Here is a 25650-nt window from a genome sequence, read left to right on the forward strand (position 1 = left end):
TCCTCTCAGTGCAGGAAGATGTAGACTACGAAGTCGAGTAAGTCGAGAATTTAGTCGAGTAAGAATTGAAAATAAGTAAGTCGAGTATATGGTCTAGTAGGAAATCGAGTAAGCATATTAAATGAAATCGAGTAACCATATTAAATGAGTCAAGTATTAAGTAGTCGAGTATTAAATAAAAGTCAAGTAAATTTTTTGAACAAGTCGAGTATTAAGCCGGGTAAGTACATTGAGTCGAGTATTAATATTTTTAAAGAAGTAAAGTCTGGTAAGTTGAGCATTCAGTCAAGTAAGAAGTAAAGACGATTGAACAAGTCGAGTATCTAATCGAGTATGAAGTTGGGTATGAAGTCTGGTAAGTTGGGTATGAAGTCGAGTAAGAAGTGAAGACAATTGAATAAGTCGAGTATTTAGTCAGGTATGAAGTCTGGTAAGTTGAACATTCAGTCGAGTGAGAAGTGAAGACAATTGAATAAGTCGAGTATTTAATCGAGTACGAAGTCGGGTATGAAGTATGGTAAGTTGAGCATTCAGTTGAGTAAGAAGTGAAGGCAATTGAATGAGTCGAGTATCTAGTCGAGTACGAAGTCGGGTATAAAGTCCGGTAAGTTGAGCATTCAGTCGAGTAAGAAGTGAAGGCAATTGAATAAGTCGAGTACGAAGTCGGGTACGAAATCTGGTAAGTTGAATATTCAGTTGAGTAAGAAATGAAGACAATTGAATAAGTCGAATATCTAGTCGAGTAAGAAGTCCAGTAAGTAGATTGAATGAGTTAAGTATTAAATTTTTGTTGGCATTTTATTGAGGCTATTTTTGTACTTTCCCTGATTTTTTAAGTATGTATGTGTAAAGTTACAGATTTTAATAATTGGAAGTATATTTTGGCTATTATGAGGGAAACGGGGTATATCCAATCAATTCCCTCTTCAAAGGCTCTATATCAATGATAGTTTTGAAATTGGGGGCATTGAAGCGGTTGGTTTACGAGGCCATAGAAGCAGATTTTATTTATTTATCAGCAAAAACGAAGCTAGTCTTTTGTGGCCATTTGTCAACTAAATTTTCTATTTTGTGTTGAAGACATACTGATTAACTATGAATTACATCCTTCTCCAGTTGCACAATTCTATCAACTAACATTCTTTTGCTCCGAATTAAGGCCTGCATAAGCATGATACGTATAATTAACTTGTGCAGCAGAAATGAAGGCAGATATTTAAAACTCAAACAGTAATGATCAACTTGCTCTGAACACCGAACAATGGATCAAGTGGAAGCCGAGGATCCAACATTTCATCAAGCGGCATTGGAAGGTGAAGTTGAAGCTACGGAAAGAAATCTGATCTCTTGGATGCTTTCCCTTGATCACTTCCAATACTAACACTCCGAAACTGTACACCTCGTATTTTTCTGTGATCTTGATTGTGAAAGCAAGCTCTACAAGGTCAAGGACAAATAAAAAAAGAAAAAAAATTGTTTACTCTCTTTTGAAAGATCAATGCGTATAAATTAGTAAGCTTTTATATCTCTAGAGAATGTGTTGCATGATAATATTCCTCAAAATGGCAATGAATATCATAAGGCATCGGCAACGCTTTTTATCCCATTCATTCTCTGACTCCAGCCCGCTTAACTCTTATGTGGCTGCATTGTTGCTCAAGATTATGGCCAACTACCCCTTTCAAGAAATTCATAAACTAAAATTAAATGTCAGTCATGTTTTACAATACTCTGATGTCGTATCTCTGTCAAGCCCTCAATCTCGTTCAAGCATTCTTTAATTTTGATCAGGCATCCACATTGATCAAATATAGGACATCAACTAACTTTGACATAACAAAAATAAACATCCTGAAAAAAGATTAACTTGGTAGAGGTCGGTATAAGAATCAAGTGTAAATTAAATCATTCAACCAAATTCACAATCAAACTCTAACCACCGAAGTTGTTATCACAACATTGGAGATTCTACAAGGTATAAGCCATTGAGCATTCAAGACAATTGGCGAGAGCTGTAAGTCCTTTACATCGTATACTCAAAGCTAAGACAAATCATTCCCAAAAAAATATATATACGAATTGTTATTAGTTTATTTGATTTTTGGTTAAATCATAAGGACTGCAATGTAAATTATCCTCAATTTTTAATTCTTTTTTCCCTACCATTCCTTTCTTTTAACATTTAGTTTAACATTATCAATAAGTAAGAGCCACCCATTAATTAATGCAGTGGTACACACTTTCAAGTTTACATTTGACGGGTTCACCGTTTTGTAACTGTCGCAAGAAATTATTTTTTTAATTATTACAAACTTTATTTAATTAGCTAAACCTCTAAGGAATGAGCAAACTTTATTTATAAATGAAAGAGTTGAGTACACCATATACCAAGTATATATGGATGACATAATAACCAACGCCTCCTGATTCTTGAAAACTAGAACAAACAAACTCTAGTACATGAGAAAAATAAGCCAAGCAAATTAGAAGTATACTTAGAAAATTAAGACTCAGTCAAGGCAGCTGAGGTTAAATCCTTACTTGTTGACTGACCACCTTCATAGTTGGTCTAGACTCTGGACTCTCATTCAAGCATGAAAAAGCAACCTCCATTATTGATATCAGTTTTTCTTGAACACTGCGTGATGGAGGTGGAAGACGCGGGTCCAATATTTCATCAAGTGCTATATCCGTGTTGAGAGATGAAGATGAAATCAAAGAAAGAAAATCTCTTGGATGCTTCCCTTTGATCGCTTCCAACACTAATACTCCAATACTGTACACATCGCATTTCTCTGTGATCTTCATTGTGTAAGCAAGCTCTGTAAGGTCAATGACCAAAAAAAAAAAAAAAAACGTGCATAAACCTGTAAGCTTTTACAACTCTACTGAATGTACAACATAATATTTTTCAACAATATCTAGTTACATTGTTATGTTACCGCACACATAACATAAAAATGTTCCTCAAAATGGTAACAAACGAATACTAAATACCTGGTGCAACGTATCCGTATGTGCCTGCAAATTCAGTCCAGTTGGACGATTCTGGCTTCAGAAACTTAGCAATTCCAAAGTCCGCAACATGAGCTTCATATTCCAAATCTAGCAACAAGTTCTTACTTGATATGTCTCGATGGACAATCGGAGGAAAGCAGTCATGGTGCAAGTAAGACAAGGCATCAGCAACGCCTTTGATTACATTCATTCTCTGACTCCAACGCAATTCTTGTGCTGCTGTATCACTACTCAAGATCGCAGCCAAGCTACCCCTTTCAAGCAATTCATAGACCACAAAAGAGTGTCGGGCATGCGAGCAAAATCCGTAAAACTTCACAATGTTTCGATGTCGTATCTCTGTCAGGGCCTTCACTTCGATCAAGAATTCTTTCTGATCAGCAATCTGGTCACATGGGAGTGGCGAGTGAAATTTCTTAATAGCTACGACTTGCCCAGATGGTAGTTCAGCTCTATAAACACTTCCATGTCCGCCATTTCCAATGCAATACTGTGCATCAAAATCATTTGTTGCTCTAACAATTTCATCGTACACAAGTTTCCCTTCAAAATTCAATATAGAAAACAATCCATGAGGGTTCTGGTTGCTACTCTGTCGATCTCCTGAGTCTGACTTCCGCTTTCGAAGAATGAAAATTGCTATCAACGCCATTGAAAGAAATAGTGCTCCTAAAACAGGGAACACTATTGCAAACCACTTGACTCTAGAATTTTGCTTGTGTGACAAGAAAACTTTGCATGGTTGCATTCCTTTCACACCTCCACACAATCCTTTATTCCCCTTTAACGCTTCCACTGGGGCATTCCGAAATGCTGTGCTATTTGGAACTGGGCCTTGTAATTGATTATCAGAAATGTCAATGACTGATAGACCCCGCATTCCCTCAAAGCAATTTGGAATCGAACCAGAGAGATTATTGTGGGAGAGATTCAACTTTTCCAAGCTTTTCAAACTGCATATTTGAAATGGTATCTCTCCTCCAAAAAGGTTATGACTTGCATCTAATTCTGAAAGTTGAACTAGCTTCTCCAATTCCTTTGGCAATTCTAGGACAAACTGGTTGTTGCTTAAGCCCAAGTAATGCAATTTCAGCAAGTTGCCGAGACTTTCTGGGACTGAATTGTTGAACCTATTTGCAGATAAGTCGAGGTATTCAAGGTCAACCAGCGAGCCGATTTCTGGAGGTAGACGTCCTGTAAATTGATTCCCTCTCAAAATGAGCTCGGTTAGAGAATTTAACTTCCCAAGTTCCTTTGGAATCTCCCCAACTATATGATTCAATGAAAGATCGAGTGCTTGTAGTTGAGACGAGTTTCCAATCTCACGCGGTATACCTCCAGTAATGTTATTCATCGAAACGTTGAGAGTGCCTAATTTTGGGCATTTCCCCCAGTTAGACGAGATTTCACTGTAAAAATCATTGCGGCTGAGATCTATGAAAGCCAGGTTAGGATAAATGCCCAAAGCTTCTGATATATTTCCAGTAAGGTTGTTTGCATTAAGGCGTACCCGGATTAAGCTTGTGCAATTTCTCAAGCTTTTAGGAATTGTTCCTTGAAAATGGTTTTCAGAAACGCCAAAATACTGTAATGCTCCACCTCGACAAACATTGTGCGGTAAATAACTTGTAAAATGATTGAAATCCAATCCTAGCCTGGTTAACATGGGATTCTCAAGGGAGGGAGGAATGGAACCGGATAGGTTGTTATAAAGGAGGACTAGTTCTTTTAGGTTGGTCAAATTACTAACAGATGGTGGAAGAACCCCCTTAAATTGATTTTGGTTCAAATCGAGAACGCTAAGAGACCTCATCTTTCCTATTTCATTTGGAATGGAACCAAAGAGCTCGTTTTCAGACAAACGTAAAGTTGATAAACCGGTTAGATTACTGAAGGAACGTGGAATATAACCTATGAGTTGATTGTCGTTCAACTGTAAATCATTAAGGGACTTCAATTTTCCTATACTTGATGGCATAGAACCAGAAAGTGAATTTCCATAGAGGTACAAATAAATTAAGTTGCTCAAATTACCAAAAGAAAGAGGGATTGGACCACTAAATTTATTATTGCTCAAATCTAATTGGGACAAATTTTTCAAGTTTCCAATGTCAGGAGGAATGAAACCAGAAAGTGAATTATCATTAATAACCAATCGATACATATGGCTCAAATTTCCTAACGGAGAGATTGAACCGTTCAAGTAGTTAGAGTACAAGTAAATATCCTCCATAGAACTCAATTGGCCTATTTCTGGTGGAATTGAGCCATCCAATTGGTTAAGCTGAATGTGAAGGACCTCCAAATGACTCAGAAGAGCAACCTCTGGTGGAATATTTCCAGAAAATTGATTGGATCCTAAATAAAGATATCTGAGATTCGAAAGGTTACTAATTGGAGGCGGGATAGTACCAAAGAATCCATTCCAGGTGAGATCAAGATAAACAAGATGAGGAAACGATGAGAAAGAGAAATCATGAAGCGTACCGTTTAATCCTACATTTGGAAGGCTGATGTTGACAACTCTTCCGGCATCATTGCAGCTGATTCCGGACCAAGAACACGGGTTTATTTTGGATGAAACATTGGTGGCGTCGTTAATCCAAGAAGAAAGGAGAGATCGGTTATGGTTTTGAAGGCTGGCTTTCCATTTGAGAAGAGCATCAGCTTCTTCATTAGAATCAGAAGAAACAGGAAGAGAAAAATTTGACACAAAGAATAGGATCAACAAAACAAGTGAAGGAACTACTGTACTGAGGGTTGGTGATCCCATTGATATTACAAAAACACAACCAAATAAACAAAGTTAAACCGAAGTTTTATTGAAATTCAAAAGATATTTTGATGACTCTTACCTTTTGGAAAACATACAACGGTGCAGAAAACGAGCATGTTGGACGCCGAATTTATAGAAGCCGCACACGAGAGCAATTGAGAGGTCAACAAGTCGATGCGTCAAGTTGGGAAGATTTTTCCAATGTTTCATAAGGTGGAAAAGTTTTCCAAGATTAGGATATTTTTTACATAGTAGTCTGAATTTTATTGCTCTGAAATTATCCAAAAAATGGTTCCCTTGGTTGCAATTCAGTAAATCAATCACCGTTTGAGCCGTATGTCATGTTCTTCTACGTCGATATACGACTTGTAGTCGTCCATCTACTACTTGTTGGTTAGTTATTTTGATTATAAAATAATAATGAATTAATTAAAAATATAATATAAAATCAAATGTTTTCTTATTAGTTTATATTCTAGATTAATTTAACTTATAGTTTAATTATTTTTATTATATTTACTGCTAATGTCAGCATTTTAACTCTAAATTCTAATGGGTATACTTGTCCAAATTAAAAAAAAAACATGTAATTCCTTTCCCTTTTAATTTTTGTTTTTTGTGAAACCAAATAATAAAAATCAATTTTTGCGCTCCTATCCTCTCATTACCTCTCCACTGCTCCATTTTTTACCCCTCCGCTCCTCCTTCTCAAAACCAAACACTACCGGAAGGTACATTTTTAAACACACACACACACCCCACATCATCGTAATCATCATCATCTTCTTTTAAAAGGTAGGTATGATAAACGACAAGATCCGCAAGGTGCCCAAGATCAGCCACTGGAGGTGGCTTGTGAAATGATGAAATTAGTAACTGCAAAGTATTATTACTATTATTATAATAGTTATTTATAGTAGTATTTTATTTCATTATTATTATTGTCATTATTAATATTATTACTTTTCGTTATTTTTATAATTATTATTGTTGTTGTTATTTTCATTATTATTATATTATCATTATTATATTTTCTAGCCCCAAATTTTATGAATTCTCTTTAAAATTGGCCTCCACTATATAAATGTCTTATTCACCCATATTTGTGGGCTCTCCTCTCTCTATCTCTATCTTTTAGATCATCACAAACGTCTCCATTTTTAGGAGGCCATTTTTCATTCTCCACCCCACTATCTTCTCTACCATATCATCACTCTTCATATCTTTTTTCACCATCTTTATCTTTATGAACACCAATCTCTATATAGATATCTAGCTATATAACTTGTGTTATTCATCTTAAAATTTCATACAATCTCTCATTTATATAGTGGATTAGCAACGGCTTGCTCTTATGGACATAAGCCGAAAACCAAATCAAGTAAACATTGTGTGCTCTTTATATTTATGCTTATTTTACTATATTTTCAATTTGAGGTCGAGATTATGTTTTAGGTAGGACCTTATTTGAGCTACTCCAATTATGTTAAGTATTTTGTGAGACCATATGAATTATCCATCAAGCACACTTGAGTCACTTGCCCCAACCATAAAAAAACATATCTAAACCCAAATTTAGCACAAGCTTCCCTTAAATATAAATTTATTTATTTGAATCAGATTTAAGTTGGATCCAGTGAGAAGCACTCAATTAATTTGAATCGGATCCTAGTGAAAATTTGGTGAAAAAATTAAAGACAAACCGAAGTGGATTGAAATTGGAAAGGTTTTCAAACACTTACAAAATAATGAAGTTGAGCATACAAGCATATCCGGGGTCAAAATTATGGAACCCACACGTACAAAAGCAATTAGCGAGTGGTTAACAAGTCAATGCCTGAACAAGACCGCTAAAGTAGAGAAGAATTTTCCCTTCTCGCTGAGCCAAAAGTCTTCAAAGATGTCTAGGATATTAAGATTACCCAAACAAAGTCCACTTGTTGCAGTTTTGTCAGATCAATCTTTGTATTAATTGCCTCTTCTTGTAACACAATAAATGTCCAGGAAAACTCATACTAGAAAATAGAAAAAATTACATTTGTGATCAAGATTAATGGAAAAATTGACAAATTAATGCTTCTTTGACCCAAACTGTGACCATGTAACAGTTTGATCAGATTAATTTACAAAGAATGCTTATAATTAATATTAGAAGAATGGAAATAACACTTTGAGCATATCTTCTTAAAAATTTACTTACCTTAGGGCAAGTCATGAATTATGCCTAAAGCAAAGAAATATATTTTGATAATAAACTAATCCAGTCCCCAAACTATTTTCTCTACTTGTAAATAAACTTCTCATTTCGTATGCTCAGCAAAGAGTGGCCATGTCACATCCACAATGTGTTAAAGATGTTGAATCAAAATAGAGTAAAAACTCTAATTGATCAAGAAGAAGAAAAACTCTCTTTAGAATAATCTCACAAAATTGCAAAAGAGAAGAACTCTTAAGAAAACTTTCAAATGCTTATAATAAAGCTTTGATTGTTGAATGATAAAACTCAAATACAAATGAGGTATTTATAGGTTACAAGAAACAATCTAAACCACTCATTAAAATAACCACAAACTAATTTAAACCATTGAAATTAAACATGGGAAAAATACCTAATTTTCACCTAACTAAATTGATGTAAGCAATGACATCAAATTAATTTAGGTGTGGACTTATTTGGGCTAATATTGACTTCTCAACACTCCCCCTCAATGTTAGCCCCCATTCTTTGAATCACGCTGAGCTGACGACGGAAATGTTCAAACTTTCCAACACTCAAGCTTTTTGTAAACAAGTCAGCAATTTGTTCATCTGTCTTAACTTGCCTCATCTCAATCTCATTTTGCAGAACTTTTTCCCTAACAAAGTGGTAATGCACTTCCACATGTTTAGTTCTTGCATGAAAAACAGGATTCTCCGCCAGCCGAATTGCCGATTGGTTGTCACAGTACAACAGAACTGCATAATCTACTGGTTGATGTAGATCATTCATTAGTTGTATCAGCCACGTGCTTTCTTGAGCTGCCATTACTGCTGCTCGGTACTCTGCTTCCGTAGTTGACAAGGACACAGTCGGTTGTCTCTTGCTACACCAAGAAATCGTTCCAGATCCAAGGGTAAACATATACCCAGTAGTTGATCTGCGAGTATCGTGATCTCCTGCATAGTCAGCATCACAGTAGCCAACTAGTTTGCAATTTCCACCTTTCTTGTATAGAAGACCATAGTCTATTGTACTCTTCACATATCTGAGTACTCGCCGAACCGCTTCTAAATGAGACTTCTTCGGATTTTGCATGTATCGACTCATCACGCCAACTGCATAAGAAATGTCAGGTCGAGTCAAGGTTAAGTAGATTAGACTACCCACTAATTATCGATACATCGATGCATCTTCCAGGTCTTTGCCTTCAAGTGCACACATCTTGGCATTTGGTTCCATCGGCGTTGAGATTGGCTTACATTCTAGCATCCCAAACTTCTTCAACAAATCTTTGGCATATTTCTGTTGACAAAGAAATATCCCTTCTTTCGTCTGATCAACCTCTAGCCCAAGGAAATGCTTAAGTTGTCCAAGTTCTTTCATTTGAAAACGAACTGACAAGTTCTCATTTGTTTGGAAAATTTCTTCAACATCATCTCCAGTGATGATTAGATCATCTACGTACACGAGCACAATAGCTATCCTTTCTCCATTAGCTTTAGCAAACAAGCTGGAGTCTGCAGATGTTACTGAATACCCACTTTGAGTTAGAAATTCAGCAATCTTGCCATACCACGCCCTGGGTGCTTGTTTTAGTCCGTAGAGAGACTTTCGCAGCTTACACACATACTCAGGATGACCTCGGTTCTGAAAACCCATCGGTTGAATCATGTAGATCTCCCGATCCAGCTCTCCATGGAGAAAGGCATTCTTCACGTCCATCTGCCACAAGTTCCAGCTTTTGTTGGCTGCAAGTGCAAGTAAGACTTGGACGGTTGTAAGTTTTGCCACTGGACTAAACGTTTCGTCTACCAATCGAGCCTTGTACCTCTCGATTGACCCATCTGGACAGTGCTTTATTTTGTAAACCCATCTGCAGGATATGGGTTTCACATTTTTTGGCTTTGGCACGAGTTCCCAGGTCTGATTTTGCTCAAGTGCACTGATCTCGTCTTTTATAGCTGTCATCCACTCAGAACTCTGTGATGCTTCTTCGAACGTCTCAGGTTCTATTCCAGCTGCTTCTTCAACTATGGCTGCATTAGCGTATTTGGGATTTGGCCTTCGGGTTCTTGTTGACCTTCGTAATGGACTTGATTCTTCCGTTTCACTAGGCACACCTTCTTCATCTGGTTGTCGATACACCCCAGATTGCCAAGGATTTAGAGTTACTCTTCGTTCGCTATCACTATCGCATAGATCCCCAGCTGAGCTTATATGAATTTGGACAGTATGCTCCCCCATCTTTTGTTATAGCATGTCTCCAAATTCTTTCGAGTCTGGCAGCACTTCTTTTTCTGAGGTCCACCATGAGGATGCTTCATCAAACACCACATCTTGTGATGTGTAGCACATTCCATTTACTGGATCACAACACTTCCACCCTTTTCGCTGATTGTCGTATCCCACAAAGATACATCTGACTGCTTTCTTATCGATCTTGCTACGTAGATGGTCAGGAACAAATACATAGCATACACAACCGAATACTCGAAGATAGCTAACTGTAGGTTTCTTGTTCCACAATTTCTCAAAGGGTGAAACAAACTCCAACCTTGGTTGAGGAAGCTTGTTGATGACATGAGCTGCAGTTCTCATACCTTCGGCCCAAAATCTTCCAGGTGCATTCTTCGCATGTAGCATACTCCGGCAAATTTCAGCAAGGTGCCGATTCTTCCTCTCTGCTACACCATTTTGTTGTGGCGTATTGGCACAAGTATACTGATGACGTATTTGGCATTCCCGTAGGTATTGAGAAAACTCTCTCGAGCTATACTCACCCCCGTTGTCTGTGCGCAAGCAACGAATCTTTTGCTCCACTTCTCCTTCGACTATCTTTTTGAACTCTTTGAACTTTGAGAATGCTTTAGATTTTTCTTTCATGAAAAAAAGCCCATACATATCTGGAGAAATCATCAATGAACGTAACCATATACCGCATTCCGCCAATTGATGGTTGCTTAAAGGGTCCAAACACATCAGAGTGAATTAACTCTAATGGTTTCTTTGCTTTAAACTTCGACTCCTCGTATGGCAATTGATGTGCTTTACCATATTGACATCCCGCGCAAACAGTATTTGTTCTCACGTCAAGTTGAGGAAGTCCCTTAAGCATCGACTTCTTCACCATCACACTTAGCTTGGAATAACTAACATGACCTAGCCGCATGTGCCACAGATCTGCCGTGTCATTCCTTCTTGTCTTGTCCACGTATGCAGACTCAGCTGACATCACATAAACTGACTCCAATCGTCGTCCCTCCATCGTAGGCTTTTCTGAGATCTTCAGGTCTCGGAATACCTTCACATTTTGTGGACCAAACAAGACATAGTGGCCTGATGATGTCAATTGAGCTACGGATAGCAAATTTTTCTTCATTCCTGGAACATGGTAGACATCTTGAAGTGGCACTTGGTTGGGACTATATCGAAGTGTAACGATCGCTTTACCGATGTGAGCTATCGGTAACCTTGAGTTGTCAGCTGTTACTACCACACGATTTCCCTTGTACTCAGAACAGTTTTGCAACTTCTGTCTATCACCTGTCATGTGATTTGAGCAGCCTGAGTCTACGATCCAATCATTCTCGTAGTTAATCTTTTCCGATGTTGTTACCGTGAGAGCTAATTCTTCTTCCTCTATAGCGAGTAATGCTTCGGCATCCCAGCTATCTTCACTATCTTCTTTAGAACTAGAAGTAGCAATATTGCTTTCGGTAGACTTCTTTTTGGACCAACAATCTCTCTTCATGTGGCCCTTTTTCCCGCAATTGTAACATTCGCCATCGAACTTTCTATTACTGTCACGATTCTTCGAAGCTCCCCCTGGACGAGAGCCATTCCCTCCCTGATGACTTTTTGTCTGTTCACCAGTCTTTCTAGATCCACCTTTGTTGTGCTGTCTTGAACCACTTCTGCTTTGGTTGGTGTAAAGCACTTCCTCTTCACCCTTTAGTGAGACTCTTCCCATTTTCTTGGCCATAGCTTCTTGGGCTGTCAGCAAATTTTCAAACTCAACAAGTGATGGTTGTGTCGGCCATCCTTGTACAGCGGCTACAAAGCTTCGGTATTCGGGTCTTAAGCCATGGACAATTATTCTTTTTATCCTGGCTTCCCCAATAGTAGTTGTCGGATCTAATTCTGAAATTTCGCGGCATATCGACTTCACCTTGTGAAAGTATTGGGCAACCTCCATGTCGCGTTGCGCCATTGATAGAAGTTCATTCTCGAGAAGTTACAATTTTGTATTGTTCCTCTTTGAAAAGAGTGTAGCGAAGGTGTCCCACGCTTCCTTCGGTGATTTAGCATCCCGAATGTGCTCCAACATTTCTTCTTCTATTGTGGTCTTTAAAGCAAACATTGCTTTGCCTGCTTTAATTTTCCACTTCCGCAAGACGCCGTTAGCATCTTCCGCTGCCGGTTGTGTAACTTCACTACCATCGACAACCTCCCACAAGTCTTGACCTTGAAGGTAAGACTCTATACACATTGCCCACGTGTTATAGTTTTGGTTGTTGAGCTTCTTGATTCCTCCAACAACTTGAAGATCACCCATCGTATCAACAAGACTTTGACTACACTGAACAAGCTTGAGTGACTACCGTGCAGAGTAATACACTACTCTTGACACAAAGAAGCTCCCTCTCAAGGTTTGTGATAACCCTAGCAATAATCTCAAGAAATCTTTTCTGATGTGGAAGATCAGTCAAAACTGCAACCACAGAGCATACTCGGAATTTCAAGAGACTTTACAACCAATGCTCTGATACCAAATGTTGAATCAAAATAGAGTAAAAACTCTAATTGATCAAGAAGAATAAAAACTCTCTTTAGAATAATCTCACAAAATTGCAAAAGAGAAGAACTCTTAAGAAAACTTTCAAATGCTTATAATAAAGCTTTGATTGTTGAATGATAAAACTCAAATACAAATGAGGTATTTATAGGTTACAAGAAACAATCTAAACCACTCATTAAAATAACCACAAACTAATTTAAACCATTGAAATTAAACATGGGAAAAATACCTAATTTTCACCTAACTAAATTGATGTAAGCAATGACATCAAATTAATTTAGGTGTGGACTTATTTGGGCTAATATTGACTTCTCAACAAAAGAATCCTCGAATTGCTTGGTGAGTTACTATTTGTACTTTGCACTTGTGTTCCCAACCACGAAATATAAGACCTGATCTTCCTTTGATTTTGTCTTCAAAAATTTCATTTACGCCCATTTCTCAAGCTCTTTTCGATGCTTCTGAAGCTAGGCCAGGTTCTATTATTGTGGGACTGTAAGAAGCGTCTGATGCGTCCACTATTTGAAGAAGCCAATTAATTATTATTTCTAGAGAATCGGTTTTTTGTAAATCACGCCACTTTAAACATTTGGTTTCCATTAATTGAAGCCATACTTCATCAGCCCTAGTTTCTTTGTGAAAAATCTCCAGTGTCTCTAATGATCCGATATTGATAGCTTTAGATATCTGAGCTAGATGTGGCAAAACAAATTGATGCAATAAATTTACAGAGGCCATATAGAAGCAGAGTTTTGTGTTGGGGAAAAATCAGGTTTTTAAAATTTTATAAAACCTTTTAAGATCTCTCTCATACGATATATAAGAATTTATAATTTAGAAATCGTACCTTGAAAATCCGATTTGGCTTTTTCCGCTGAAGTGATTTAGGCTCCTAGATCACGATCCGTCACTACTACTCCTGTTAGATCACGATTAGTCACCACCACGCTTGTCAGATCACGAACTGTCACCAATGATCTTCCAGATTATGGCTCATGTTTGATCTGCACTTGACCTGTGGACGCCTTTATCACTACCAAAGCAACTAGCATGAGAAAATTTTTCTCTCAACAATAGAGAGAAAAATCTTTTTCTCTAATCTGTATAAAGTGACTGCTCTCTATTTTCTTTAGAGAAAATAAGCTTTTTATATCTTCCTTTAGTGAAAACCCTAGGCTCCAAATAATTAAAAAACAAAACTCACGTTACTTGCTTTTTCTATAGGGGACCTACCTTGTAAAATAACATAAGGCTCCTTACACACAAGTTAATTAAATGGAGCCTCCCACTAAATGATATATTTAGGTTTTTGACCCAAATAACTAGTTATCTTACTTATTAGTCCAGTCGTGGTGCATTCAATTAAATGAGCTAACCCGGAGATCATTTGAGAACGTACAATAGTGGCTATAATAATTAGGCCTATAAATAAACTAGCCTAATTATTTAATTCCAAATCTACTCCACTAAAAGATTGGAATTGACCTCCATAATTGTATGCTCGAATAATAATTCGTCCCAAGTCACATTGATTTCTTTACTACACAATCCTTTGTACCACATCATTAATTAAATCGATATCTCAACTGTCCAATCAATTTAATTATATCTTGTTCCTTGATACTTACTGGTTTTCTCTAATGATCATTTTCAACATACTAAATATGTTGACACACTCTGGCCAAAGAATTCTATGATCAAGTGCCGAAAACCCATCAAGAGATGTGTTGTACAAATTCTATATTGTTAATCTATAATTCCAATGCTCATAAATGCTCCCACCAAGATACCAGGTAATCTAGACTACAAGTATGTGTCATGCCCATTGGTAACTTAAATGGAATAACAATTACAATCATGAAATCATAATTAACTCAAGATTAAGATTACAGTAAAATCAATGCCTATGAGATTTAATAAGTCTGACAGTTATTACAAAGTTAATTAAATCTCATATGTGATCTTGTTCAATGTAGTCGTACTACATCAATAAATTCATACATGATTAAGACAAATCATTCAATGAATTTATTACAGTCTATACCTAAATAAAGTGCCCAACTTTATTTATTAACTGCGAACTAAATTTATTTAATCATAAGATAACTTGTATTTATGTCTTCTGTGAATCTACATGGTGATCACATAAATACATATAATATGATTAATTGGACTTTAATAAAAATATTAATGCAATTAAGGTATTTGAATAAAATATCTCATTAATTTTATTAATCAGAAAAAATATTTATTACAATTAAATCAACACATATGCTTTTAAAGAGCATATTTTCCCAACAATCTCCCACTAGCTCTCAAAGCATATTTGACATCTCACGCATGCCCATGGATTCTAAGTGGAACTTAAAAGGTTTCCCAGGCATGGCCTTAGTAAAAGGATCTGCCAAGTTTTGCTGTGACGCAATTTGAGTAACCTCCACATCAAAAACAGAAATGATCAACTCAATTAACAAGGTTTCAAGAACAGGTTCTCAATACATAAACCTAAAACGAAACAAACACTGCCAAGAACAATAACAAATTTGCGTGGTTCAGCTGTACCAATGAGCCAAAACTTTCATCTACGGGAGAAGCTTTCTTGTGAGTTTTAATTGATGATCAATGGAGATTTTTTACAAAGCAATTACAAAAGATTACGGAGAATACTCTGGAACTTTCCCTCTCTTTTGTTTCTCTCTATATTGCTTGTTGATGCTGAAATCGGCTCGCCCTTTGCCCGACCAGATTTTTGCACCAACGTTTTCGTTATCAATAATGAAAATATCAATTCTTTCTTGCTTCGACGCTTGCTCCGGCCACTGAAGTTGGAATTGTCCCTATTTTTCTCACTAAGCCTGCATTCATAAAAATGGATAAGAGACGCCGGTGGTTTTGCCGGCGTAAACCCTCTGATGCCTAAGTTAGCACAAGGTGTCTACGGGAAAATGGTGCAATTAAGGTTCAAATAATTGCTTAGAATTGGCTCACTCTCGGTATTGAAAAGTGTTTGGATACAATTTAGCAGAGTTTTCCCTTCTCTCAGTTTTTTCTCCCCCTTCTTCATCGATTTCTTCTTCTTTTATAGCCACTGTCCCACGTTCCCGTTTATCCTTCATCCCTCTTTTTTTTGGGTGGTGGCAGCCCCTCATGGGACTCTAACTGCTACATTATGGGCAAACATGAGATCTCGCGTCTCCCGCAACGGTTCTAGGAAAAGCGCAACTACCGTGATTCTGTGGGATCGTATTCCCGCTTTTTCGGGGGATGGGTATTGGCTCGGTATATACCTCTGGTCGGTATACTCCCCTGGTTGGTACCCGTCTCTGGTCGGCTGATATTTGTCCCCGTGTTCGGCTCGTACCATTTGGCTGAGGTGATCCATGTCGGGGCGAAAATAGTAGCATGGTCGACCTGGTGCTTTTACTTACTTAACACCAGTTCCCCAGTTTCTGGTCTTACGAGTGAAATGAGTTAAGAGTAGAAACTGATAGTCAAATCTTACCAACCCGGGGGCTTCTCATCTGGTCTTCTGTTTACCGGGACGGGCCTGAGGTACCATTTTTCTTCTGGGGAGGTTCCGACCTTAGCGTGGGCCTTAATGAGCATGTCCATTGCGTATCTGGGCTTGCATCTAGCCTGGCTTCTTGTAACGGTTAGTGACGTGGCATCTCCAGACTCTTCGTATTTAAAATTTGAAACGATGGGCTATTCGTCCTCGATATACGGTAAGTGAGCTGGCATCCCCATCACTTAAATGCTTTCATTTCCTCATTTTTGTTTCAAATCCCTAGACTTGCATCATCATCGTTTCGTTATTCGTCTCTCCGTCGTTAACCTACCCCTTCTTTGAACTATACTCACACTTCTTGCGTCCAGAGTATCTACTTGCTGGGTTTTTTCTCTGTCACGGCAGCCCTATCAGGACCAGTTCATTCCAGGTATTGCTTTTAATCTCTTCTCTGGTTGTTGTTGATTGGGTTCTGTGTTGCCCCCTTTTGTATCCGTGTACTCGAGTTTTCTTTGTTTTCTTTTGGGATTCCGATATGTTAAATCGAAAAAGGAAGTTAATTGTTGATGAAAGTGATGAAGAAACAGGGGATTCAGACCTTAACGTGTCAATACCCACCGATTTCTTAGGTCCCTCCAATAGTGTAGGTCCTTCTCATGGCAGGGATAGCCTTGAATACCACCGTCCCTTGACCATTTTACCTTCCCCTGAATTAGAGCTTGTGGGGAATAGAGGTGGACCCGCATCCGGCTCTGGTGAGGATCATAGTTATGGTGGGGTTGGGGTCTCTAAAGAAGTGGGTGATGGCGAGGGAAGCAGTTCCGAGCCGAGCGGACCCTCTAGGAAAAGGAACCTTGGCCATAGGGTGGAGGCGGATTCTTACCCCATTGATTTCATAGCTTGTGCCACTACCCCCACTGATCTATTCAAGCTTAGAAACCTCTACAACATTCCCGAGGAGGTTCTCCTTGTAGTTTCTGGGAAAGGTGATGTACCTAGTCGGCCTCCGAAGGGGTATGTAACGATGCACTTGGAGAGTTTCAGACTAGGAGCTCGGTTGCCCCTTCAATGTTATTTTGCCAAGATATTGGGCGGTATACACCTGGCCCCAGGTCAGCTACACCCGAACGGGTGGAGGGTTCTCTCGGCTATGTTTGTGCTATGGGAGAGGTGTGGGTCGGAGGAGCCTTCCCTTGTTGAAGTGAAGCATCTGTACCAGCTGCAGAGCAGCCCAAAGGAGGCAGGCTGGTACTACTTCATGTCCAATCTGCAAAAAGGAAACCGATCACTGAGTTTCCTTCTTCATGTAAGAATTGGAAGAATAAATTCTTCTTTGCTGGAGGAAACTGGTGTCCAGCAGTCCGGTCGCTTGGTGGGGATATTTACCTTCCAACGCATTTTGTCACCCCAGGTCGTTCATTTTTGCCTATATTCTTAATCAAAATTGCCACTTATTGGATTCTTTAACCTTGTATGTTTTTTCAGAATCTTGGGGTTTGGTTAAGGACTTTGAAGACCGACCTTTGCTCCAGGTTGAAATTGCTCTGGTGAACGCGTCTACCTGTCAAGACCTGCTGTCGCCAACAAACTTGGTCGGTTCAGGTTTAGTAGACATAGCTGTTGGAATGAATAACAAGATCCTCAGTTCTATGACCAGAAAGCGTGGTCGGGCTCCGAACAGATCCAGCAACCCTCCCATTTCTTCAAAGAAAGTCAGTGTTGGTCCTTCTAAGGCTTCTGTTCCTGCTCTGCCCCCACCTCCACCTCGTAAGAGTGGTGGGGAGAAATCTACTGACAAGAGTTCAGAGGTCAGCACTTACTCTGGAGACCGATCCTCTCCTCTTCCGGCTCGTGATCAGGGTGACTACCTGACCCCGTATAAGAGGGACTATGGGAAGTTAGTGGGACCGAAAATGGTCCAGGACATTGAGAGCATGAATCTCAGTGAATTGGCTGGTTCCGTCCAGAGGGTCTCCTTCAAGCTGACTACCATAGTTTCTTGTTATAAGAACAGGATCACACGCCATGACAAGACGCTTCAAGCTGACAATCAGGACTTGAAGAAGAGAGTTGAGTCTGCTGATCGTTTGAAGGAGAAAATTGCGGTTGCTGAGTCCACTTCCTCCAAACTTGAGGGTGAGTTAGCTGACCTGAAGTCTGGTCTTCAGGCTACTCAAAGTGAAAGAGATACTCTGAGGACCGCCCTTGAGGGAGAGATCAAATGCCTGAGTGAGCAGCTGGCTGAGGAGAAAGGCAAATCCGCTGATATGGATGATCGGTTGGATGCCGAGTATGACTCTGGGATTTCTTTCTCCTATAAGTGCATCCTGTCTGTGCTTAAGGAAGAATATCCCGAGCTGGACATGAGCAAGCTGGAGGCTGGAGTGCAGCGGTATATGGCGGAGATCGGCCAGGTAGATAAGGAGCAGGGTGAGCAGGATCAGGTGGAGGCTCCTTTAGATGGGATGCAGGAGGGGGAAGCTGGTGGACGTGCTTTTGAAGTGGGACAAGGGTCCATGCCTCCTCCCCTTAGTGTTGCTGATCTTCCACCTCCAAAGATAACTAATCCTTCACCTGCTGAAGCCGTTGACCCTCCTAATCCTTAGGTCTATTTTTGTATAGACTCTAGATTTTCATTCGTTTTGTAAACATTTAAATATTTATAAATTTTTAGATGCTCTCTATTGGCTTTCTTGTCTAGTTTTTGCTCATAGATTGTTTTTGCAAAATAATTGGACAACTTATTTGATTTTGTCTGCTGGTTCCTTAGAGGACCGACCAGGAGTAGACATTTACTTGCCTTAGTAAAATTTTCGTAAAATTTATTGCTGGTCTTTCGTTGACCGAGCAGAAGTAAACACTTACTTGCCTTAGTAGAATTTTCGTAAAATTAGCTACTGGTCTTTTGTTGACCGAGCAAAAGCAGACACTTACTTGCCTTAGTAGAATTTTCATAAAATTAGCTGCTGGTCTTTTGCTGACCGAGCAGAAGTAGGCACTTACTTGCCTTAGTAGAATTTTCGCACAATTAGCTGCTGGTCTTTTGTTGACCGAGCAGAAGCAGACACTTACTTGCCTTAGTAGAATTTTCGTAGAATTAGCTGCTGGTCTTTCGTTGACAGAGCAGCAGCAGGCACTTACTTGCCTTAGTAGAATTTTCACAAAATTAGCTGCTGGTCTTTCGTTGACCGAGCAGAAGCAGGCACTTACTTGCCTTAGTAGAATTCTTTAATGGGCTTGTTAGCAGGGGGATTTCATGTTGAATTCATCTTTATTGAAATTTAAATGTGTTACAGAAATACAGAATATATGCATGTGCAACAAGCCATCATGCATTTAGCAGATATAATTTATCAAAATAAAGATTTAGTATAGCACTTTGCTTACTGGAAATACTTCTTTAAGTGCTCGGCGTTCCACGACCTCTTCACGTCTCGTCCATCCGGGTATGCTAACTTATAAGCTCCTGGTCCAACCGCTCGTATCACCCTATACGGGCCTTCCCATTTTGGGCCAAGAGCACTATGGTTGGGATCCCTAGTGTTTTGATTCACCTTCCTAAGTACCCAATCTCCTGCTCGGAATTGCCTCATGCGTACGTTCTTGTTATAATAACGCATGACCCTTTGTTGACACTGGGCCGCTTTTTGCGAGGCCCCTTCTCTTTTCTCCTCCAGCAAGTCTAGGCTCAAGCAGATTTGTTCTCCATTTTGCTCCTCATTGAAGTATTCCGTCCAGTGTGTTCCTATTCCAATTTCTGCTGGGACTACCGCCTCATGACCAAATACTAAAGCAAACGGAGTTTCCCCTGTAGCAGTTTTGTGAGTTGTCCGGTAAGCCCACAATACCCCTGGTAGCTCGTCAACCTAAGCTCCATTCTTCTCTCCCAGTTTAGTCTTTAGGAGTTTCTTTATCACTTTGTTGGCTGCCTCCACTTGCCCGTTTGCCTGGAGGTGTGCGGGGGTGCAGAACTTCAGGTCCACCCCTAAGTTCCGGTAAAATTCTCTGAAATTATTGTTGTCAAATTGCCTCCCATTGTCTGCAATGATGACATAGGGGATCCCGTATCTGCAGATGATATTCTTCCAAATAAAATCTGTCGTCTTTCTCTTCGTAATTTGGCTGAGGACTCCCACTTCTACCCACTTGGTGAAGTAGTCTATTGCCACAATCGCATGTGTTGCCGCTCCTCGGCCTTTAGGTAATGGACCGATCAGGTCGATTCTCCATTGGGCAAAAGGCCATGGGGATGTCATTGTGGTCAGCTTTTCTGGGGGTTGTGCAGGAACCTCAGAAAAGATTTGGCATGTTTTACAGTTCTTTGCCATCTTTTTTATATCCTGGTGCATGGTTGGCCAGAAGTATCCTTACTGGAGTGCCTTGAAGGATAGAGTTCTTGCTCCCGAGTGATTGCCACATATTCCTTCATGAATCTCCCTTAGTACATAATCTGCCTCCTCATCATCCAAACATCGTAAAAGGGGCAAAGTGAATCATCGGCGGTAGAGCACCCCATCGAGTAGTGTGTACCTCGCTGCTCGACATTTTAACTTTCTTGCTTGCCTTTTGTCCTCCGGTAAAATGCCATCGCGGATGTATGCAAGAATCGGGTCCATCCAGGATTCTTCAGTGCTTACTCTCATTACCTCTACTTCCTCTCCTATACTCGGCGAGGTTCTCACCTCTAGTGGAACTGACTTAGATAATTTAGAATCTACAGTTGCAGCCATCCTAGCCAACATGTCAGCTCGGTAATTTTCATTTCGGGATATTTGCTTCACCTCTACCTTACTTAAGAGTTCAACCATTTACTTCGCCTTCTTCAAATAAAGCCCCAATTTCTCTTCTCTTACTTGGAATTGATCGCTGAGTTGATTACATACTAGTTGGGAATCTGCTCGGATTTCTACTCTTTCTGCCCGTAGTGCATGTGCAAGATCGAGCCCAGTAATGAAGGCCTCATATTCAGCTTGGTTGTTCGTAAGCTAGAACTCAAACTTTACAGCGTAGGATACCTCGATACCTTTTGGGCTTCGTATTATAACTCATGCCCCGGATCCTTGTTCACTACGTGACCCATCAACCATTACCAGCCATACCCCCTTTGGATCCTCTTGTTCTGCTGGTTGTTCCTCTTGGACCTCTTCCCCTGATTCAACACGGTCAACCATAAAATCAGCTAGGGTTTGGGCCTTGATTGCTCCTCGGGGCCTGTAGGATAAGTCGAATTCGCTTAGCTCCACGGACTACTTCACTAACCGCCCTGATGCATATGGTTTTTGGAGCATTTACCGAAGAGGCTGGTCAGTCATCACAATTATCGGGTGGGCCTGAAAATATGATCGCAGTTTTCGTGCTGCCGTTATTAAAGCCATTGCCCATTTCTCCATCAATGGGTACCTAATTTCTGCGTCTACCAGGGCTTTACTAGTGTAATACACGGGGTGTTGCTTCCCTTCTTCTTCTCGGACTAACACTGAGCTGGTAGCCCATTTTGAGATTGCTAAGTACAAAAACAGCTGGTCACCTTCTCTCGGAGTTGATAGTAACGGGGCATGGGCCAGATATTCCTTTAGTTGCCCAAACGCCTCCTCACATTCTGATGTCCACTCTATTTTCTTCCCTTTATTTATGATTTAGAAGAAAGGGTGGCATTTATCCGCGGCCCGCGAGATGAATCGGTTCAATGCTGCCAATTTCCCTGTAAGACTCTACACCTCCTTAACTGTTCGTGGAGATCTCATTTCTGTTACCGCCCGTATTTTTTTCGGGTTGGCCTCAATCCCTCGGTGGCTCACCAGGAATCCCAAAAATTTACCCGAGCTGATCCCAAATGCACATTTCTCCGGGTTTAGCTTCATTTCATACTTCCTCAGCAATTCAAAGGTTTCTTCCAAGTGTTTCACGTGATCCCTCGGTTCTTTGGACTTTGTGATCATATCGTCCACATATACCTCCATAGTATGACCGATCAAGGGTTTGAAGATCTTATTCACCAACCTTTGATAGGTAGCTCCTGCATTTTTCAGGCCAAAAGGCATCACCCTGTAGCAAAACAAACCCATGTTAGTTATAAAAGTGGTGTTTTTCTCATCTTGTTTGTCCATGGGTATCTGGTTGTATCCCGAAAAGGCATCCATGAAGCTGAGCAGACTGTGACCCGCTGTTGAGTCCACCAATTGATCTATCTTTGGTAGGGAAAAACTATCCTTCGGGCATGCCTTATTAAGATCTGTGAAATCCACACACATTCTCCATTTTCCGCTGGCCTTCTTTACCAGTACTACATTGGAAATCCACTATGGGTACTTGGCCTCCCTTATAAATCCTACTTTCAACAGCTTCTCCACCTCTGCGTTTATGGCCTCGTACCTTTCCTGGTTAAAGCATCTCCTCTTCTGCCTCACCGGCCTCGCCCCCTTCTTGATTGTCAACTTGTGGCAAGCTACCCCGCGATCAATTCCTGGCATGTCCTCGTGAGACCAGGCGAATATATCTGTATGAGACTGTAGGCACTTTACCAGCTTGCCTTTTACTGCTCCGACAAATCCTGATCCGAACCTAACCACTCTGCTCGGGTTGTTTTTATTTACCACAATCTCTTCTAGCTTCTCAACAGGTTCTTGGCGACCCTTTTTAGAATCTCCTCGGTTATCTAGAGAAGTAACCTGTAATGTCTCCTTGGCTGTTGTAGCATAACAACTCATTGCCATCCTCTGGTCGCCTTTTACTACACCAACCAACCATTCCGTTCACTTTGTACTTCAGTGCCAAGTAATGCGTGGATATGACGCATTGGCTTATCCTCATGAATGGTCTTCCCAATATCATCTGGTAAGGGCTTCTCTCCTCTACCACGACAAAGTCCAGCATCATCGTTCTTTCAAACAGCCTTGTCCCCACATTAATCGGGAGTTCGATGATCCCCATGGGAGTTAACCGTCCCCCTCCAAATCCCTTTAAGGATGTATTCGTCCGTTCCAATTTCAAGTCTGCAATCCCCATATCATCTAGGGCCAATTTAAACAGGATGTCAACCGAGCTACCCGTGTCTACCAGTATTCGTCGTAATTCTATACCAGCCATCATTGCTTTAATCACCAGTGCATCCTCATGAGGATATAAAATACCCTCTTCATCGTCATCTGTCCACATAATGGGAACTTGTCGTACTTTTGCCTTCTTGGCTGCTGGCAAATTGAAAAGCACTTCTTTGCTGGTCATGGCGTATCTCCCATAGTTCTTCCGTGCCCTGTTCGAATCCCCAGCCAAGGTTGGCCCTCCTGCTATCACACGGATAGTCGGCTGTTCACGTTCCAGGCCCCTCTCACCTCCTTCATCCCGAGTGTACTGTGATTCAATGACGGGGGACACCCCGTCTACATATTCATCCAAATAACGATTTCTCACCAAATCCTCCACCTGAATCTTTAAGTCACGGCATTGGCTGATAGTGTGACCGTGAGTGTCGTGGAATTTACAGAATTTGCTCTTATCCCGTCGGTGAGCAGGTTTTGTTATAGGGGCTGGGGGGTATAATAGGCCTCGTCCCTCGATTCTCTCATACAACTCCTCCATAGGGACTTTTAACGGGGTCAGCTGGACTGCTCGGCTATCATGAATATCGTCCCAAGTAGATATTGAAGGTAGTTGACCTAATCGTCCCGTTCTGAAGTTGGCTGTATGTAGTGCTCTGGGAGCGTTGTGATAAGGATGGTTAGCCAACTGCCGGAATTCTCGTTGCCGCTCTAGGAATGGGGGGCGCGGGGGCTGAGCCCGATTCTGTTTGACCTGTTACGGTCTCTGAGCCATGGGGTAAGGGCGAGACCGAGCTGATACTGCATCCATCATTGAGGACTCCCCAGCTCGCTTTCCCGACCCGCTCCCACTTGGGGTTCTCATTTCCTTTCGCCTCAGTTCCTCCAGCTGTTCACTCTTTATCCTTGCCAATTTTTCTTCTTCGATTTCAATGTCTCTCTTTGCCTGCTCATACCCTACTGAATAATTCTGCACCAGGGGACTTCTCAGATTATACCATAGCCGGCCTGTCCTCACACCCTCCTTTAATCCCCTCAACGCTTGCGGGTGATTGAAAGCTCCCAAATCAAGCGTGGCTCGGTGGTATCGCTTTATAAAATCTCGAAGGGGTTCTTGTTCCTCCTGCTTCATCCTCATTAGTTCCATCATATCATCCTCTGGGGCCACTGCTCCTCGGAACTGTTCGGCTAACTCTTGGCATATCTGCTCGTATCCTCTGATACTTCCTCGTGACAGCTTGCGGTACCATTCTCGGGCTCGTCCCTCCAGTGTCAATGGGAACACCCTACACCTCTGAGCTGATGTTAACCCCTGAACACTTGTTATGTTGTTGAAACATTCAATATGCACCAATGGATCACTTCGCCCGGAGTATTTGAGGTCGGGGAAGCGGAAATCTCTTGGGATTATAGTACCCATGATCTCAGTTGATAGTGGAGATTCTTCATCTAGCATTATCCTCCAGCTCGGGGGCTTCCTCTTGCCCTGTATCTCCTCTGTCACTTGTGCTAATCTGCGCACCTCTCCGTCCAATTCTACAGCACGGTCAGGATCACGCTCAGCTATCTGATCTCGCTCTTGCTCAGCATTTTGCAACCGTTGTCTGAGCTCTCCTTCCTCAACACTGGCTCCTCGGCCATCAGCTTCCAATACCCGTCCGGGGCGAGGTTGGTCCCTTACTTCATCTACTCGTTCTCTTGGAACCCGACCAGTGCTTCTGTGGGGATGCACCCCATCAGGTTGGTCTGCCAGCGGAGGGATTTCCTCGACTCTACGCCTCCGGAGGCTGGGTTATGCTCCAACATCATCTCTCCCCACGGGGGTTTCACAATCCCTTCTCCGCTCATCCCTCAGCTCATACAGTATGGTCGCGAGAGTCTCCATTTGTTTCTCCATCCGCTCCAATCGATCTTGCATCATCCTCTCCCGGGCTTCATTTGCAATTTCCCGAAGAGTGATTGTCTCCACAGCTTCGTTATCCTCCCTCAAAGCGTCATTCCTTGGCACATCCATGTCTAATCGTTCGCTGCTTCTCCGGTAACTACTAATTCGGTGGTAGCTTTTTATCCAGTTCCCCACAGACGGCACCAAAATATTGATGCTGAAATCGGCTCGCCCTTTGCCCGACCAGATTTTTGCACCAACGTTTTCATTATCAATAATGAAAATATCAATTCTTTCTTGCTTCGACGATTGCTCCGGCCACTGAAGTTGGAATTGTCCCTCTGTTTCTCACTAAACCTGCGTTCACAAAAATGGATCAGAGACGCCGGTGGTTTTGCCGGCGTAAACCCTCCGATGCCTAAGTTAGC

The 25650-nt window shown here is 40.9% G+C and overlaps 3 protein-coding genes across 3 annotated transcripts; 1 reads left to right on the forward strand and 2 right to left on the reverse strand.

Annotated features, from left to right (window-relative positions):
- Nucleotides 1-2529: 2529 nt before the first annotated feature.
- Nucleotides 2530-5842, reverse strand: LOC18048944 (MDIS1-interacting receptor like kinase 2). Its single transcript, XM_024187327.1, has 2 exons — nucleotides 2998-5842; nucleotides 2530-2822 (listed from the first exon to the last, which is right to left on the reverse strand). Exons 1-2 carry the CDS (start codon nucleotides 5789-5791, stop codon nucleotides 2530-2532), a joined length of 3087 nt encoding a protein of 1028 aa, XP_024043095.1. The 5' UTR covers nucleotides 5792-5842.
- Nucleotides 5843-16835: 10993 nt separating this feature from the next.
- LOC112099836 lies at nucleotides 16836-18906 on the forward strand. The gene is made up of 2 exons (XM_024187329.1): nucleotides 16836-17664; nucleotides 17786-18906. Exons 1-2 carry the CDS (start codon nucleotides 16836-16838, stop codon nucleotides 18904-18906), a joined length of 1950 nt encoding a protein of 649 aa, XP_024043097.1.
- Nucleotides 18907-22951: 4045 nt separating this feature from the next.
- Nucleotides 22952-23878, reverse strand: LOC112099837. The gene has a single exon (XM_024187330.1). It carries the CDS (start codon nucleotides 23876-23878, stop codon nucleotides 22952-22954), a length of 927 nt encoding a protein of 308 aa, XP_024043098.1.
- Between the last annotated feature and the right edge of the window lie 1772 nt (nucleotides 23879-25650).

Source organism: Citrus clementina, unplaced genomic scaffold, assembly GCF_000493195.1.
Source record: "Citrus clementina cultivar Clemenules unplaced genomic scaffold, Citrus_clementina_v1.0 scaffold_3, whole genome shotgun sequence".
Lineage (NCBI taxonomy): Eukaryota > Viridiplantae > Streptophyta > Magnoliopsida > Sapindales > Rutaceae > Citrus > Citrus x clementina.